The 19,323-nt window shown below is 44.4% G+C and overlaps 1 protein-coding gene across 6 annotated transcripts in view; it reads left to right on the top strand.

Annotated features, from left to right (window-relative positions):
- The first annotated feature begins 3,008 nt into the window (after positions 1-3,008).
- The window catches only part of LOC123999349 (ras-specific guanine nucleotide-releasing factor 2-like), an 80,893-nt gene continuing 64,578 nt past the window's right edge, over positions 3,009-19,323 (top strand). For 3 of the 6 annotated variants that reach the window (XM_046305010.1, XM_046305005.1, XM_046305009.1), the window contains exons 1-4: positions 3,010-3,695; positions 14,214-14,320; positions 15,219-15,366; positions 19,196-19,285. In XM_046305010.1, coding sequence (XP_046160966.1) covers positions 3,357-3,695; positions 14,214-14,320; positions 15,219-15,366; positions 19,196-19,285 — 684 coding nt within the window. In that variant the 5' untranslated portion in view covers positions 3,010-3,356. Of the gene's footprint in view, positions 3,696-14,213; positions 14,321-15,218; positions 15,367-19,195; positions 19,286-19,323 lie in introns of all 6 variants that reach the window. The other 3 variants (XM_046305008.1, XM_046305007.1, XM_046305006.1) reach the window with 2 other exon arrangements.

A 19,323-nucleotide genomic window follows, 5' to 3' on the forward strand; every position in this document is an offset into this window, starting at 1 on the left:
CTGTCAGGATTTGGCCAGGGTTGTTCCGGTTTTTGGTCACTAGATGCCCCCATTGTGCCTTTTGACCTTTTGTTTTCCCTTGATCCCCATTATTATTTGCACCTGTGCCTCGTTTCCCCTGATTGTATTTAAACCCTTTGTTTTCCTCAGTTCTTTGCTCTGTGTTTGTATGTTAGCACCCATCCCTAGTACTCTGAGAACTCTTGTTGATCCCGGTGGACTCTCTTGTGGAATTCTGTTTTTTTTTGTTCTTGTTTGTTTGTTTTTTGAGTATCTTTTGAGGCTTTTTGTGCTTTACCTTCCACCTTGTGGATTTTCCCTTTTTGTCTTGGAGGATTACCTTTGTTCTTGTAGGATTCCTTTTGAGGTTGTGGAGTTACATGTTTTCCTGAAGAACTTTACTTTTTACTTCATTAAATACACCGTCTCAAGTACTGCTGTGTCTGCCTCATCTTCTGGGTTCTGCCGACTATTCGTGGCTCAGTTGGTTAAGTGACTGTTTCTCACTCCGGAGACCCGGGTTTGTAACCGGGTCCTGACAGCCTTGAAGCACTCGGGGCGCATTCCATTTGACATAAAGCTATCCTTATTTTAAGCCATTCTCGCATCCTTAGCGCTGGAGAAAAAGGCTCGGGTTCTGCCCGATAAAAGGGTTGGGACATGCTGTCTGTGAATATCTTAACCGTAGATTCCTCCAGGTTGAATATGTACGAAATATGTCCCTCGCTTGTACACAAAAATCCTTTAAAACATTCTGGAGCCTCAACCAAAATATCCTCCAGGATTTTGCCGTTGGATTCATGACATGAGCTGCAGAGCACTCCGAGAATTCCCCTTGTAGACATATTTTAGATGTTTAATATTCAGGTCTTAAAAATGGCTTGTTCTGGCCATTTACAAAGCCTATGCCCCAGATCTATAACCCTGGACATTCCTGCTTCATAGATAACAACCATAAGGGAGATAAAGCTGGGGGTGGGGGACATACACGGTCCCAAAAGTTCAAACACTCAACCCCCACCCTCCCCAGTTCAACCAGCCCCCCTAGAGATCAAGCACCATGACTAATTCAAAGCATACCATAGAGATATAAAAATAATAATAATAATAATATATGCCATTTAGCAGACGCTTTTATCCAAAGCGACTTACAGTCATGTGTGCATACATTCTACGTATGGGTGGTCCCGGGAATCGAACCCACTACCCTGGTGTTACAAGCGCCATGCTCTACCAACTGAGCTACAGAAAGACCCCTAAAATAACACAGACCCTCTAACACGGGACCACATGAGCAGGGGGGACGGGCCGGAGGCCCATATTCAGACATGTACACGTGTACACGGTACACGGTCATCAATCAATCATTTTTACCCGTGCCGTCTACTGTATTCTCTCTCACAACATCTCTCTCATCTCACTCTCTTCCAACTTTGCCATTGCCTCCCTGACAGTCTCTGGCTCTTCCCTCTGCTCAGCCACCAGCTCCATGTCCCCCCCCCCCAAAAAAAACAAAAACAACTTGGGGTTATCTTTGGGCTTTCTGTAGCCGCGAACTCTGTCGTCGTCGCTGTCCTCCATAATCTCCTTCCGTCTGTCGCAAAGGAAGGGTTTCGCATCTTCCCATCACTTCTTCCCATGTCCAGAAATCCTTCCCTCTTTAGGCACGCTGCTTGGTCCTGGTTTGATGGGATATTCTGTCACGTTCGCTGGAATAATTATCGGACCAAGCTGCAGCGCGATATGGTTTCCACATATTATTTATTAGAAATGCACAAAACAACAAAGAAAGAACGAAACAAACAACAAACCGTAACTAAGAGGTGTAACATACATTAACTCAAAACAATATCCCATCAAACACAGGTGGAAAAAATGCTACTTAAATATGATCCCCAATTAGAGACAATGATAGCCAGCTGCCTCTAATTGGGAATCATACCAAACACCAACACAGCACAACAGGGAGGTAACAAAATGACTAGAACAGAGGCACAGTGGTGTGCTGCACTGGTAGAAAAAGTAACCAATTGTCATACTCGAGTTTGAGAAAATATAACTTAATAGAAAATGACTCAAGAAATGGTGTCACCCCATAAAATACTAGTTGAGTAAAAGTCTAAAAGTATTTGGTTTTAAATATACATAAGTATTCAAATTGAATGTAATTGCTCAAATATTCTTAAGTATCAAAAGTAAATTTCTTATATTAAGCAAACCAGACAGCACACTTTTCGTGTCCTTATCCACACTCCAACACTCAGGCATCATTTACAAACTGAGCATTTGTATTTAGTGAGTCTGCCAGATCAAAGGCAATATGACCAGGGATGTTCTCTTAATAAGTGTGTGAATTGGACCATGTTCATGTCCTACTAAGCATTGAAAGTGTAACGAGTACTTTTTGGTGTCAGGGAAAATGTATGGAGGAAAAAGTACATTATTTGATTTAAGAATGTAGTGAAGTAAAAGTAGTCAAAAATAGTAAAGTAAAGTACAGATACACACAAAAATGTCTTAATTAGTACTTTCAAGTATTTTTACTTCAGTACTTTACACCACTCGTGAGCTGTATCTCCAGTGGTGTGTTTACATCTTGTATTTGTTTTCAACATGAGCTGGTTAGAAAGAGGACCATGTCTCGCCAGTCACTGGTACAGAAATGGTTGCGAAATCTGTACTGTACTGCCAATGTTATATGTCAGCACTACTGCATGTGTCTAAATCGGGTGTGTAGGGTCAGGGTGTAGGGTGTATTTGTAGTGATGGGTTGTGTGTGTATGGTTAGCGATGAGTTGGTGGCACATGCAGTGATGTAGGCAGAATTCTTGTCCCAGTCCGCCCCTACAACTGAGCGTGAGGGAGGCGCAAACGCTGCAGCTGGACTGTACAATGACCGTCAGTCATCCCGCCCCAAAGACAGACCGTAACCAGGCTATTCTACAGTGACACAGTAGCTCTAGTCCAGAGCGACCTGTCAAATCCGATTAGCGCTGTTTTCACCGTTTGTTCCCTCAATCTATTTTGGTTTTACGCAGCTACAGCCTGAACGATACGATTTTGCGATTTTCCATTGTGTATATACATGTTCTTGTCATTTGGGTCCGTTCAGAACACTTTCTGAAAGTTTGAGGCATTGCAACGTGGGTGTATAGATTAATTTCTGGTTGGTGAGTCCTGAGTGAGTAGAAGGCGCTAGTGTCTGCTGCTTTGCAGCGCTGCGTGGATAGGACTCCAAACTTTTCCCTGCACGTCCGTGGTAAACTTGGATTACTTCTTTCGCTCCTCCACATCTACTTCCTCTCCCTCATTTCCTGTCCAACTCTCTTTGAAAATATGAGAGAGATGTCACAGATATGACATCAACAACAACGATCACTTATCGAAATCGACAGCGAGAAGGGGTCTCACGGAAAATGCAGAAGAGCGTGCGATATAATGAGGGCCACGCTCTATATCTGTCGGTTGTCGCGCGCAAAGAGGGCACAAAACGCGGTATCCTGAGCAAGAAGTCTACGGAGAACAGTCGGTGGAACGACAAGTACTTCGCTCTCTACCAGAATGTGCTCTTTTACTTCGACAATGACCAGAGCACTCGGCCCTCTGGGATTTACTTGCTGGAGGGGTGCACGTGCGAGAGGGTTCCCGCGCACAAAGGCTCCGCGGTCAGCAAGGAGACTGTGGACAAGCAGCAGGTGGGTTAGGTACCCTAGTTACCACTGTAGTGCAGTGCACCAGACATGATTCTGTGTTTTGGTCTCTGCTCGCAGTGTTGACACAGGTTTGTCTCCCTGTTTTCTTGCATAAAACAGATTAAGGACGAGGATTAAGCAGAGAAGGTGCACTTTAGTTGAGAGGAGAGGTGGGATGGAGGGATGACAATTGATTTCCTCCATAGGCTACCTGGAATACATGTAGAATATTTCTAAATGTGGCTTTACACTAGAAGTGTTGTGGTTTTAGAACATGGCAGTGCAGACTACTTTGCCATATCCTCATGACAGTTGCTGTACTATATTCCAATGTAGTGAACTAAAGCTAAATATGGAAATACTAGTCCAGTAGCCATATGAAGAGCTCCATTACTGGCCGACATCTTTGTTATTGTGTCGAGCTGCATGGAGTCAGTAACTGGCAACAAGACGTTTTCCTGTTTACTTTACATCCTCACATTCGGAGAGTGGAGACAGCATGTTCACTTTCTCTGTATACAGTACAGTAGTCTCCCTTTGGATACGCACATCAATGCAAATGTTTCTTATATAAATGTTTTTCCATTCATCTGTATTTGTATATATCTCTGTGTTTCTCAAGCTCTTTGCATACTCAGTATCTGTCTGTGTATCTCCAATGTGTGCCTCTTGACATCACCTTGGCACGGTATTCAACCCCTGCCTTTGAAATGACCCTGAAACCAACACCTGCATCCTTGTCCTGTACTAAATATAGGCTACTCACTTCATATTAACATCACTTTACAGCCTCTAAATCAGGGGTATCAACATCATTTAGCTTCAAAAATCATGTCCATGTCCTTGTGCTTATTACATTTTTATTTGAGTTGAAAACACTAATTAGATCAGAAGTGTCAGAAAGGTAGCTCATTGGTGAAAATAGGACGACAACAAAAATCCCCTACACACCACCGCATTCATCATCTCGTAAGACAGTGATTAGCTCATAGCCTGGAGGCACCAGGAAGAGGGATTTTTATTGTCACATCAGATCTGGCCATGTTATCTGAGAGGTTGGTGGTTGCTGGTGTTGGGAACACACATTGATTTGATAACATTTGGCCACATCAGATGGCCCCTGCACCCCATGTCTGACACCCTTATCTAGCTCTCACAGCTAGCTCTGGTGGTACTCAGTTATAGTCATATGTCTCCATTAAACATTGAACAAACCTTATTGCAACATGAGAATTTGCAACTGTAGTATATTACTCTCTTCCCCCCCTCAGATTCTGTTACTCCAGTGATTGCATGTTATAAACGAGGTCACTGAACCTCCTGTGTGCACTGTATTCTGCTCAGCTCAGGTGTGTGTGTGATGTGTGTGTGAAGTGTGTGTGATGTGTATGTGATGTGCGCATGTGGTTTATAGCAGAGGTTCCCATTCTAGGGGTCGCGCCCCCCAAAGTTACCTGGGGGCGTGGAACTTTCCTTGATTTGAGGGTTATTTGCGATTTTATATACCGATCTATAACGGCTCTGAAATCTGTGATGCTTTTGGCTAGAAACAAGCTGTAAAACGCTGGGGGAAGACGCAACTCTGATGCACATGGGGGATATATGGTCTGTCTCTATGACATTCAGAATCTGAGCTACGGCTTAAATTCAAGCAGTTATACAATGTGTGACTCTGTCACTATCAATTGATATATTTACTTTCTGTAAAAGACTATATATAATTAAATAGAGGGTTAATATAAATTATTATAATAAAACATATTAGGTAGCGGAATAACATCTGGGGAAATCGGGTCTAGACTTTATTTTCCTTATCCATTATTATTATTATTATTATTTTTAAATGATCATTAAATAGCCTACCTAAATTATGTCATGAGTGTTGTAAAACTATGTGGAATTTCAGGAAATGAGCTTCAATATATAAAAATAAAAACTTTCCTAGGTCCCTCAAATTATACACAATCAAGCTTTTGGTGGTGTATTTCAAAGGCAAAAAAGGGGGCCCTGGGAGACAAAAGTTGGGACTGGGAACCCCTGGTTTATAGTGTGTGTGAGGTCAACGTTTTGACCCCATGGTAGGGAACATGCTCCTTAACAGGTTTGATACAGTTGAGCAGCAAACAGGTATAGAACAGTCTTATAACAGTAGTATAACAATAGATATTATTACAATGTTATTACTAAGGTGTTGTAAACCTAATTCATTTCTACCTGGTGCTTCAGCTTAGCATATTCATGGTACATCCCAAACAATACAGTGCTTGATCCTGTTGGATAAAGGCCACTTAGTGGACAACAAACACACAGCTCCAAAGGCTGCAAAGTGAGAGGGGTTTAAAGACGCACACACACAAACAGACACAGACACACGCAAACACACACAGACACTCAAACAGTAACACACACGCAAACACAAACACACACGTAGTAACGGCGTTCGTCTGTTGAAGGAGAGTCGGACCAAAATGCAGCGTGGTGGTTACTCATGATCTTTAATGAAGAATAGCGATACATGAAATAACTATAAATATTACAAAACAACAAACGGAACGTGAAAACCTATACAGCCTGTCTGGTGAATAACTAACACAGAGACAGGAACAATCACCCACGAAAACACTCACAGAATATGGCTGCCTAAATATGGTTCCCAATCAGAGACAACGATAAATCACCTGACTCTGATTGAGAACCGCCTCAGGCAGCCCTAGACTAATTAGACACACCACAAAACCCCAAGACAAAAAACACACCACAATAACCCATGTCACACCCTGGCCTGACCAAATATATAAAGAAAACACAAAATACTAAGACCAAGGTGTGACAGAACCCCCCCTAAGGTGCGGACTCCCGGACGCACCTCAAAACCATAGGGAGGGTCCGGGTGGGTGTCTGTCCATGGTGGCGGCTCCGGCTCAGGACGTGGAACCCACTACATAAATGTCATAGTTCCTCCCCTTTGCGTCCTGGGATAATCCACCCTCGTCGCCGACCATGGCCTAGTAGTCCTCACCCAGAACCCCACTGGACTGAGGGGCAGCTCGTGACTGAGGGGCAGCTCGGGGCTGAGGGACAGCTCAGGACTGAGGGGCAGCTCGGGACTGAGGGGCAGCTCGGGACTGAGGCAGCTTGGGACTGAGGGGTAGCTCGGGACTGAGGGGTAGCTCGGGACTGAGGGGTAGCTCGGGACTGAGGGGCAGCTCTGAGGGGCAGCTCGGGACTGAGGGGCAGCTCAGCACTGAGGGGCAGCTCGGGACTGAGGGGCAGCCCGGGACTGAGGGGAAGCCCGGGACTGAGGGGAAGCCCGGGACTGAGGGGAAGCCAGTACTGAGGGGAAGCCCAGTACTGAGAGGAAACCCAGTACTGAGATGAAGCCCAGTACTGAGAGGAAGCCCAGTACTGAGATGAAGCTCAGGCAGGTAGTTGGCTCCGGCAGATCCTGGCTGGCTGGCGGATCTGGAAGAGTCTGGTTGACTGGCAGATCTGGAAGAGTCTGGTTGACTGGCAGATCTGGAAGAATCTGGTTGACTGGCAGATCTGGAAGATCATGGCTGACTGGCGGATCTAGCTGCTCTGGCTGCTCCATGCAGACTGGCAGCTCTGGCTGCTCCATGCAGACTGGCAGCTCTGGCTGCTCCATGCAGACTGACAGCTCAGGCTGCTCCATGCAGACTGGCAGCTCTGGCTGCTCCATGCAGACTGACAGCTCAGGCTGCTCCATGCAGACTGACAGCTCAGGCTGCTCCATGCAGGCTGACAGCTCTGGCTGCTCCATGCAGACTGGCAGCTCTGGCTGCTCCATGCAGTCTGGCAGCTCTGGCTGCTCCGAACAGGCAGGAGGCTCCGGCAGCGCTGTAGAGGAGGAAGGCTCTGGAAGCGCTAAACAGGCGGGAGACTCCTACAGCGCAGGAGAGGAGGAAAACGCTGGCTGCGCTGAACAGGCGGGAGGCTCCGACAGCGCTAGAGAGAAGGATGGCTCTGGCTGTGCTGAACAGGCGAGGCGCACTGAAGGCCTGGTGCGTGGTGCTGGCACTGGTGGAACTGGATAGAGAACACGCACAGGAAGCCTGGTGCGGGGAGCTGCTATACCGGAGGACTGGTGTGTGGAGGTGGCTCTGGATAGACCGGACCGTGCTGGCGCACTGGAGCTCTTGAGCACCGAGCCTGCCCAACCTTACCTGGCTCGATGCCGACTCTAGCCCGACCAATACGAAGAGCTGGTATGAACCGCACCGGGCTATGCACCCGCACTGGAAACACTGCGCTCCATAGCATAACACGGTGCCTGCCCGGTCTCTCTAGCCCCCGGTAAGCACAAGGAGTTTACGCAGGTCTCCTACCTGGCATAGCCATACTCCCTGTAAGCCCCCCCAATACATTTTTGGGGCTGACTCTCAGGCTTCCATCCGCTTCGTCGTGCTGCTTCTTCATACCAGCGCCTCTCCACTTTCCCCGGCTCCAGTTCTTCCTTGGGGCGGCGATATCTCCAGGCTGAGCCCAGGGTCCTTTTCCGTCCAATATCTCCTCCCAAGTCCAGAAGTCCTTTGATCGCTGCTCCTCCCGATTAACAGGGGGAGTTGGCTCAGGTCTGAACCCTGACTCTGCCACACTCTCCCTGAGCCTCCCCCCAATACATTTTTGGGGGTGACTTTCGGGTTTCTTTCTGCGCCGCCGTGTCTTTCTCTTCGACTCCATTCTCCTATAGCCCTCTTCGCACTGCTCCAGCGAATCCCAGGCGGGCTCCGGCACTCTCTCTGGGTCGACCGCCCACCTGTCTATTTCCTCCCAAGTCGTATACTCTATACTCAAGCTGTCCATAACGTCCTCCCATATCCATTCCTCCTTTCGCTGCTCCTGCTGTCGCTGCCTGTTACCACGCCGCTCGGTCCGGGTCTGGTGGGTGATTCTGTAATGGCGTTCGTCTGTTGAAGGAGAGTCGGACCAAATTGCAGCGTGGTGGTTACTCATGATCTGTCTGGTGAATAACTAACACAGAGACAGGAACAATCACCCACAAAAACACTCACAGAATATGGCTGCCTAAATATGGTTCCCAATCAGAGACAACGATAAATCACCTGACTCTGATTGAGAACCGCCTCAGTCAGCCCTAGACTAATTAGACACACCACAAAACCCCAAGACAAAAAACACACCACAATAACCCATGTCACACCCTGGCCTGACCAAATATATAAAGAAAACACAAAATACTAAGAACAAGGCGTGATACACGTGCACACATACACACATTAGATATCTCATTTTAATCCTATGTATCACAATTACAGTCGAAAAGGATTCAAACAGGTCAAAGGTCACGGATATCCGGACACTCATGGATTTAGAAAGCACCCTCTTTTCCATTGGCCTACAGCTAGGCTGCCCATGACTGCACGGAGAAGTACCTTGCTAGCTGCTTTGTCTTTAAACCAGACAAAAACATTGCAGATAGCACAAACACACACACACTGAGCAGTTTGGAATATATTGTGCCTAGCAGCAGCCTCATCTCCTTAAAGTTGCTGTTGTCATCATTTAAAAAACTTTTATCAACTACCGTAGCAACTGTACATGTCTGGGGGGTTTGGGCTGTGCATTGTGTTAATGTCTCTGGTCCTGGTTGTCTGTGTGTGTGTGTGTGTTTGAGTGTGTGTGTGTGTGTGTGTGTATGTGCGAGTGTGTGTGTGGTGTTGGTCTTGTGAGGTAGTGGAGGATAGCATGTGTCTCTGTAGCCTTGCTGTGGGCTCTGAGGCTGTAGACAGTGTGTGAGAGGGGAGATAGTTCCATGTGAAGGCTCAGTCGCTGGTGAAAAGGCAGGGTTGGGGGGGTGTCAGATCAGACTGTAAATTAGCAAACAGCAGCAGTTTGGGAATCAGTGTTTCCTTTAATGCTTTTGGGAGGGGGGCGTGCAAAGGACCCTGAAGCAACATTGAGAGCTGCAGATGCAAATGAGGCCAAATAAACCATGAATTGTTTTATATGGAGGACGAGCGAAGGAGGGTAGGGAGGGGCTGCAAAAAATAGGGAATACTGCCTGCCTGTAAGTGTTCTGTCTCTCTCTCTCTCTCTCTCTCTCTCTCTCTCTCTCTCTCTCTCTCTCTCTCTCTCTCTCTCTCTCTCTCTCTCTCTCTCTGTCTGTCTCTGTCTGTCTCAATGCCTGTCTCTGTCTCTCTCTCTCGCACGCTCTCTGTGTCTCTGCCTGTCTGCCTCTCTCTCTGTCTCTCTCTGTCTGTCTCACTGCCTGTCTCTGTCTCTCTCTCTCGCATTCTCTGTCTCTCTGTCTGTCTCTCTATCTATGTCTTTCTCTCTCTTTCTGATCTCTCTCTTTATGTAAGTTGTTATATAATATACCTCTCTGCAGAGGAAAGTTCTTTGTGCTAATAAGATGGCTACTTCAGCGCCAGCCAGTCGGCTGATTGAGGGGTTACCATGGTTACTATGGTTGTTGAAGTGGCACAGTTTTAGAACACATCACACACACACACGCATACACACACACCCACACATTGCTGTTAACACACCACGCACACCATACACACAGAAGCACTTCAAGAAATGTTATGTAAGGTAGACTACAAGTTTTCTCAGAAAGAGGGGGAGAGATAATTAGAGAAAAAGAGAAGGAGGGAGAGAATGGGAGGTGATAAGGCTAAGAGGAGGCTGGGGAAATAGTGAAAGAGGTATGGATTGAGGGAGAGAGAGAGAGAGGCTGAAGATGAGTAGAGAGAAATATAGATGATAAAGCTCAGTTGGTAGAGCATGGCGCTTGTAACGCCAGGGTAGTGGGTTCGATCTCCGGGACCACCCATACGTAGAATGTATGCACACATGACTGTAAGTCGCTTTGGATAAAAGTGTCTGCTAAATGGCATATAAAACTAAAAAAAAAAAAACTAATAAGGAGAGAGAGAGAGCGCTGGGATGTGATTGACAGTATTTATTAAGACCTGGGTTCGAATACTATTTCAAATATTTGTTACTTTCACATACTTTCAAAGTAAGTATTCTACTTTATTATAAATATTTTTAGACAAGTAGTTTAATGTATTTGGAAATACTCAAATACACACCCATGCATTTATCCCAGGTACTTGAAAATAGCATTACAAATAAGTATTTGAAAATACCCTCGAATACAATTTGGTAGACTATTTGGTTTTACAAATAACCATTCAAATACTAAAATAAAAGTACTTGTTTTGGGCCAAATACTAAAAATAAAGTACTCTCTCTCATTGTTATCCCCCAGCTGACAGCAGACCTTAGGCTGGGGAGGCCGGATTAGCAGCAGTAAGAAGCTGCACAAGCCCTGGTCGTTATGTAACCTGCACACACACACACACACACACACACACACACACACACACACACACACACACACACACACACACACACACACACACACACACACACACACACACACACACACACACACACACACACACACACACACACACACACACACACACACACACACACACACAAACAAGCCCCCAAGCCTCTCTCTGCTCACGCTAGTGTCTCTTAACCTCCTATATACATGCACATTTTTGTATCATCTGATTTTATTTGATATAAACAACGGCTTGTGGTGGAATTTGAATCTAATTCTATGAAAACATATTGTCATTGAGTCCAGCCTTTTATGTATCGCATACAGATTCACATCTTTATTTTCTAAATTAGCAGATCAGTGGTGACATTATAGTAATAATTGTATTAAATGACATTCTAATTTAAAATAGAAATTGAACAAAATGTAACAATATTGTCAAATAGAATAGAATAGAGACATTCTTTCTTACATAAACAGTCACTCTCCTTTCCCCCCAAGTAATGAGTGGCCAGAAGTTACCCACAGTAGTTACCCAGCAAACATGTCCACATTGACACAATGGTTTGATTTGATTTGATTGACAATGTGGGCCCAGTCCGGGCTAAAATATTGTCCCAGTGTAGGCTGCCCACATTAGATCAATGAGCCTTTGCTATTTAATAGGAATGTATTAATTGGGCTGATGTGGGATTGCGGTGTGCTAGCCCATGCCCACCTTGCCCACTGAATATCCATATGGGGCCAATGGGGTCATGTTTGCTGGGTAAATAAGACAATTATTTATTTTGCAGGAAACCTGGTTCTGTACTATGACCTTTATAGCACTCTCCTGTTCCCTCTAATGTGTTTTGGTCAGTGAACTGAGTCACAGATAGCAGTCATTTGGGACAACATTTCCTGCTTTTCATGCCCAGTGGCAAGGACTCAAGAAATGTTCTCTACATTTAAAAAAATAAAAATAAACAATTAAACTCATTCTTTATTTTCTGAGAGTATTGTTTATTTGGTGGGAACACCTAACATGGAGGAAATTGTGTGTTTATTGGACTCCTGTCAGAGAAAGAGCAACTGTGTGTGTGTGTGTGTGTGTGTGTGTGTGTGTGTGTGTGTGTGTGTGTGTGTGTGTGTGTGTGTGTGTGTGTGTGTGTGTGTGTGTGTGTGTGTGTGTTTAACCATGTGTGTGTGAACATGGCATTCCAGGACATGCTGCTGTGCAAATCAAACACTTCTGAAAGCACTACAAACATCGCCTCTTTTACGCTACTGCTACTCTCTCTGTTCATCATATATGCATTGTCAATTTAACCATATCTACATGTACATACTATCTCAATCAGCCTGACTAACCGGTGCCTGTATATAGCCTCGCTACTGTTATAGCCTCAATACTGTTATAGCCTCGCTACTGTATATAGCCTCGCTACTGTATATAGCATCGCACTGTCTATAGCATCGCTACTGTTATAGCCTCGCTACTGTATATTGCCTCGCTACTGTATATAGCCTCGCTACTGTATATAGCCTCGCTACTGTATATAGCCTCGCACTGTCTATAGCATTGCTACTGTATATAGCCTCGCTACTGTATATAGCATCGCACTGTCTATAGCATCGCTACTGTTATAGCCTCGCTACTGTATATTGCCTCGCTACTGTTATAGCCTCCCTACTGTCTATAGCCTCGTTACTGTTATAGCCTCGCACTGTCTATAGCATCGCTACTGTTATAGCCTCGCTACTTTTATAGCCTCGCTACTGTCTATAGCCTTGCTACTGTTATAGCCTCGCTACTGTATATAGCCTCGCTACTGTATATAGCCTCGCTACTGTATATAGCCTCCCTACTGTCTATAGCCTCGCTACTGTTATAGCCTCGCACTGTCTATAGCATCTATACTGTTATAGCCTCGCTACTGTTATAGCCTCGCTACTGTCTATAGCCTTGCTACTGTTATAGCCTCGCTACTGTCTATAGCCTCGCTACTGTTATAGCCTCGCTACTGTCTATAGCCTCGCTACTGTTAAAGCCTCGCTACTGTCTATAGCTTCGCTACTGTATATAGCCTCGCTACTGTATATAGTCTCGCTACTGTATATAGCCTCGCTACTGTCTATAGCCTCGCTACTGTCTATAGCCTCACTACTGTATATAGCCTCGCTACTGTCTATAGCCTCGCTACTGTCTATAGCCTCGCTACTGTATATAGCCTCGCTACTGTATATAGCCTCGCTACTGTTATAGCCTCACTACTGTATATAGCCTCTCTACTGTATATAGCCTCTCTACTGTATATAGCCTCGCTAATGTATATAGCCTCGCTACTGTTATAGCCTCGCTACTGTCTATAGCCTTCGCTACTGTATATAGCCTCGCTACTGTTATAGCCTCGCTACTGTATATAGCCTCGCTACTGTATATAGCCTCGCTACTGTCTATAGCCTCTCTACTGTATATAGCCTCGCTACTGTATATAGCCTCGCTACTGTATATAGCCTCGCTACTGTTATAGCCTCACTACTGTATATAGCCTCTCTACTGTATATAGCCTCTCTACTGTATATAGCCTCGCTAATGTATATAGCCTCGCTACTGTTATAGCCTCGCTACTGTCTATAGCCTTCGCTACTGTATATAGCCTCGCTACTGTTATAGCCTCGCTACTGTATATAGCCTCGCTACTGTATATAGCCTCGCTACTGTCTATAGCCTCTCTACTGTATATAGCCTCGCTACTGTATATAGCCTCGCTACTGTCTATAGCCTCGCTACTGTATATAGCCTCGCTACTGTATATAGCCTAGCTACTGTATATAGCCTCGCTACTGTCCATAGCCTCTACTGTATATAGCCTCGCTACTGTATATAGCCTCGCTACTGTCTATAGCCTCGCTACTGTCTATAGCTTCGCTACTGTTATTTTTCACTGTCTTTTTAACTGTTGTTCTTTTTCTTTCCTTACCTATTGTTCACTTAAAATATTTTTTTGCACTATTGGTTAGAGCCTGTAATTAAGTATTTCACTGTAAGGTCTACTACACCTGTTGTATTCGGCGCATGTAACCAATAAACTTTGATTTGATCTGATACCTGCAATTGATTGAGTAGCACCTTCACATGTTGATTCTATTTCCTGTTTACTTCCAGCTAATAGTATTTATGTTTCCTGTTTCCTCAGCACTACTTCCTGGTGGTGTTTGGCCATGACGGTCAGAAGCCTCTGGAGCTGCGGACAGAGGAGGAGTCAGACTGCAATAAGTGGGTGGAGTATATCCAACAGGCCAGGTATGAGGGTGGAGTCTATCCAACAACAAAACCTCAACACCTCTTTACAAGAGGTAGCAGCTAGGGGCTGGGGGAAGGATAGGAGTTAGGGCCTGATTTGAGTCTGGCTTGCTTGTTGTACTCATGACACACATGTAAATGCAACAGCTGACTCTCCCCTAAGTAGCCAGTGTGGCTTGGTCTGCTCTAAGGCACACAGTGACTGTATAGTGATCCACACGCTAAACACACACACACAATCCCCTCTCCACATGTCTGCTCCATTTGCAAGAGATTGTGTGTGTGTGTGTGTGTGTGTGTGTGTGTGTGTGTGTGTGTGTGTGTGTGTGTGTGTGTGTGTGTGTGTGTGTGTGTGTGTGTGTGTGTGTGTGTGTGTGTGTGTGTGTGTGTGTGTGTGTGTGTGTGTGTGTGTGTGTGTGTGTGTGCGTGCTCTGCTCAGAGCGGCTCACATTTAGTTCACACTTTGGTGCTGTACTTTGGTGCCATAGTGATTACAACACACCCCTGACCTCAACACTCCACCTCACTCTCTCTGTCTCTTCTCTTTCTCTTGATCCCACTAATCATAACATCTGTCTCCCTCCCTCCATCCATCCCTTCCTTCCTTCCTTCCTTCCTTCCTTCCTTCCTTCCTTCCTTCCTTCCTTCCTTCCTTCCTTCCTTCCTTCCTTCCTTCCTTCCTCCCTCCCTCCCTCCCTCCCTCCCTCCCAGAGACTACCACTGAACTAGATGTGTATGTTTTGCTGTTACTAATGTACATTGATGGATTATGAATATATGAATGCTATAATGTTAACTTTGAAATAATTTTTCTTGGTAATATGTATCAATGTTCGCTGTGCAATGTTCACCATGTCAACTTAGTTTTAACATTCAACACTTACCATTCCACCTGTAGTTACTCTGACATCATCATTGAGCGTGAAGTCCTGATGCAGAAGTACATCCACCTGGTCCAGATCATGGAGACAGAGAAGGTGGCGGCCAACCAGATACGCACCCAGTTAGAGGACCAGGACACAGAGATAGAGAGGCTGAAAGCAGAGGTACACACACACACTCATACACATACATACAGTGGGGAGAAGTATTTGATACACTGCCGATTTTGCAGGTTTTCCTACTTACAAAGCATGTAGAGGTCTGTAATTTGTATCATAGGTACACTTCAACTGTGAGAGATGGAATCTAAAACAAAAATCCAGAAAATCACATTGTATGATTTTTAAGTAATTAATTTGCATTTTATTGCATGACATAATTATTTGATCACCTATCAACCGGTAAGAATTCCGGCTCTCACAGACCTATTAGTTTTTTTTAAGAAGCCCTCCTGTTCTCCACTCATTACCTGTATTAACTGCACCTGTTTGAACTCGTTACCTGTATAAAAGACACCGGTCCACACACTCAATCAAACAGACTCCAACCTCTCCACAATGGCCAAGACCAGGGAGCTGTGTAAGGACATCAGGGGTAAAATTGTAGACCTGCACAAGGCTGGGATGGGCCACAGGACAATAGGCAAGCAGCTTGGTGAGAAGGCAACAACTGTTGGCGCAATTATTAGAAAATGGAAGAAGTTCAAGATGACGGTCAATCACCCTCGGTCTGGGGCTCCATGCAAGATCTCACCTCGTGGGGCATCAATGATCATGAGGAAGGCGAGGGTTCAGACCAGAACTACACGGTAGGACCTGGTCAATTACCTGAAGAGAGCTGGGACCACAGTCTCAAAGAAAAACATTAGTAACACACTACGCCGTCATGGATTAAAATCCTGCAGCGCACGCAAGGTCCCCCTGCTCAAGCCAGTGCATGTCCAGGCCCGTCTGAAGTTTGCCAATGACCATCTGGATGATCCAGAGGAGGAATGGGAGAAGGTCATCTGGTCTGATGAGACAAAAATAGAGATTTTTGGTCTAAACTCCACTTGCCATGTTTGGAGGAAGAAGAAGGATGAGTACAACCCCAAGAACACCATCCCAACCATGAAGCATGGAGGTGGAAACATCATTCTTTGGGGATGCTTTTCTGCAAAGGGGACAGAACGACTGCACAATATTGAGGGGAGGATGGATGGGGCCATGTATCGCGAGATCTTGGTCAACAACCTCCTTCCCTCAGTAAGAGCATTGAAGATGGGTCGTGGCTGGGTCTTCCAGCATACAACGACCCGAAACACACAGCCAGGGCAACTAACGAGTGGCTCCGTAAGAATCATTTCAAGGTCCTGGAGTGGCCTAGCCAGTCTCCAGACCTGAACCCAATAGAACATCTTTGGAGGGAGCTGAAAGTCCGTATTGCCCAGCGACAGCCCCGAAACCTGAAGGATCTGGAGAAGGTCTGTATGAAGGAGTGGGCCAAAATCCCTGCTGCAGTGTGTGTAAACCTGGTCAAGAACTACAGGAAACGTATGATCTCTAATTGCATACAAAGGTTTCTGTACCAAATATTAAGTTCCGCTTTTCTGATGTATCAAATACTTTTGTCATGCAATAAAATGCTAACTAATTACTTAAAAATCATACAATGTGATTTTCTGGATTTTTGTTTTAGATTCCTGATAGAGGAATTCTAAATTCCTACGTGTTTTGTAGCCAAAACCAGATTCTCACTCAATCTAATTCATTAATGAGTTGTAAGTTCATTAATTATGCATGAAGTATATTGAGACCAGTCTTAAAAGCCAAAGGTAACAGCGTTTATTTCAAGAGAGTACTAAACGCATACACATATTTCCACAGGTTATAAACTGAAAATGACGTCAGCGTTTTCCAAACGTTCTATCTATTTCACAAGTAGAGGGGCCCTCTAGCTCTCGAGCCTTCGCGTTATCAGCACGAAGTCAAGGCCAGTCAGTATAAATCAACATTCTAGACAATCTGGAGATGGGCCGTTCCCGCCATCTGGAGATTTGTACAACTGAATCCACTAAGGAACAGACCTTCATTGTTACTAAACTCCTGACTACATTATATACAATTGGGAATGGGAGCAAGAGAGAAAATTCACATGTACAGTACATTATAGCATTTGGACTAGTCAGTTCTGATTGGAATGTATACATAATTAGTCATTTCAACCATAATTTCCTCTAACAATTCCGTCTCTCACAGTTGAAGTGTACCTATGATAAAAATTACAGACCTCTACATGCTTAGTAAGTAGGAAAACCTGCGCAAAATTGGCAGTATATCAAATACTTGTTCTCCCCACTGTATATATTGTTTTTTATACATTTATTTAACTAGGCAAGTCAGTTAAGAACACATTCTTATTTTCAATGACGGCCTAGGGACGGTGGGTTAACTGTCTTGTTCAGGGGCAGAATGACAGATTTTCACCTTGTCAGCTCAGGGGATTCAATCTTGCAACCTTACAGTTAACTAGTCCAACACTATAACCACCTGCCTCTGGTTGCACTCCACAAGGAGACTCTTACGCGAATGCAGTAGAATCCAAGGTAAGTTGCTAGCTAGCATTAAACTTATCTTATAAAATACAATCAAACAATCATAATCACTAGTTATAACTACATATGGTTGATGATATTACTAGTTTATCTAGCGTGTCCTGCGTTGCATATAATCGATGCAACGCCGGGGGATGATTTAACAAAAGCGCATTTGAAAAAAAAGCACAATCGTTGCACGACTGTACCTAACCATAAACACCAACGCCTTTCTTAAAATCAATACACAGAAGTATATATTTTTAACCCTGCATATTTAGCTAAAAGAAATCCAGGTTAGCAGGCAATATTAACCAGGTGAAATTGTGTCACTTCTCTTGCGTTCATTGCACGCAGAGTCAGGGTATATGCAACAGTTTGGGCAACCTGGCTCATTGCGAAATAATTTGCCAGAATTTTACGTAATTATGACATAACATTGAAGGTTGTGCAATGTAACAAGAATATTTAGACTTAGGGATGCCACCCGTTCGATAAAATACTGAAACAATAAACGTTTCTGGACGTTTCTGGATTCTACCATGTTAATGACCAAAGGCTCGTATTTCTGTGTGTTATAACTAAGTCTATGATTTGATAGAGCAGTCTGACTGAGCGGTGGTAGGCAGCAGCAGGCTCGTAAGCATTCATTCAAACAATACTTTAGTGCGTTTTGCCAGCAGCTCTTTGCAAGCACAGCATTGTTTATGACTTCAAGCCTATCAGCCTAATGTCTGGTGTAACCAATGTGAAACGGCTAACTAGTTAGCGGGTTGCGCACTAATAGCGATTCAAACGTCACTCGCTCTGAGACTTGGAGTAGTTATTCCCCTTGCGCTGCAAGGGCCGCGGCCTTTGTGGAGCGATGGGTAACGCTGCTTCAAGTGTGGCTGTTGTCGATGTGTTCCTGGTTCGAGCCCAGGTAGGTATATAAAATTAAAATGGTATAGATAAAGTAGTTCTATAAATACTATATTAACTACAACCTAAAACCTCTTACCTTGGAATATTGAAGTCTCATGTTAAGGAACTCAAACGTTAGCTTTTTTACATGGCACATATTGCACCTTTACTTCTCCAACACTTTGTTTTTGCATGATTTAAAACAAATTGAACATGTTTCATTATTTATTTGAGGCTAAATTGATTTTTATTGATGTATTATATTAAGTTAAAATAAGTGTTCATTCAGTATTGTTTTAATTGTCATTATTACAAATAAATAAATAAAAATCGGCCGATTAATCAGTATCGGCTTTTTTTGGTCCTCCAATAATCGATATCGGCATTGAAAAATCATAATCGGTTGACCTCTAATAGACACACACACACACATACGCACACACACATACACACACACATACCCACACAAACATACACACACACTCACAAGGATCTGACTGTTGACTGTGTTCTTCGAGATCGTACTGTTGAATAAGGACAAGGAAAGGATGCTGCCTTGCCAGACTAATGAAGAGGAGGAGGATCCAGACATTAAAAAGATCAAAAAGGTATCAGCAATTGTCTCTACGGTATTTGATTACTTTTC

The sequence above is a fragment of the Oncorhynchus gorbuscha genome, linkage group LG16, assembly GCF_021184085.1.
Source record: "Oncorhynchus gorbuscha isolate QuinsamMale2020 ecotype Even-year linkage group LG16, OgorEven_v1.0, whole genome shotgun sequence".
In the NCBI taxonomy this organism is placed as follows: Eukaryota; Metazoa; Chordata; class Actinopteri; order Salmoniformes; family Salmonidae; genus Oncorhynchus; species Oncorhynchus gorbuscha.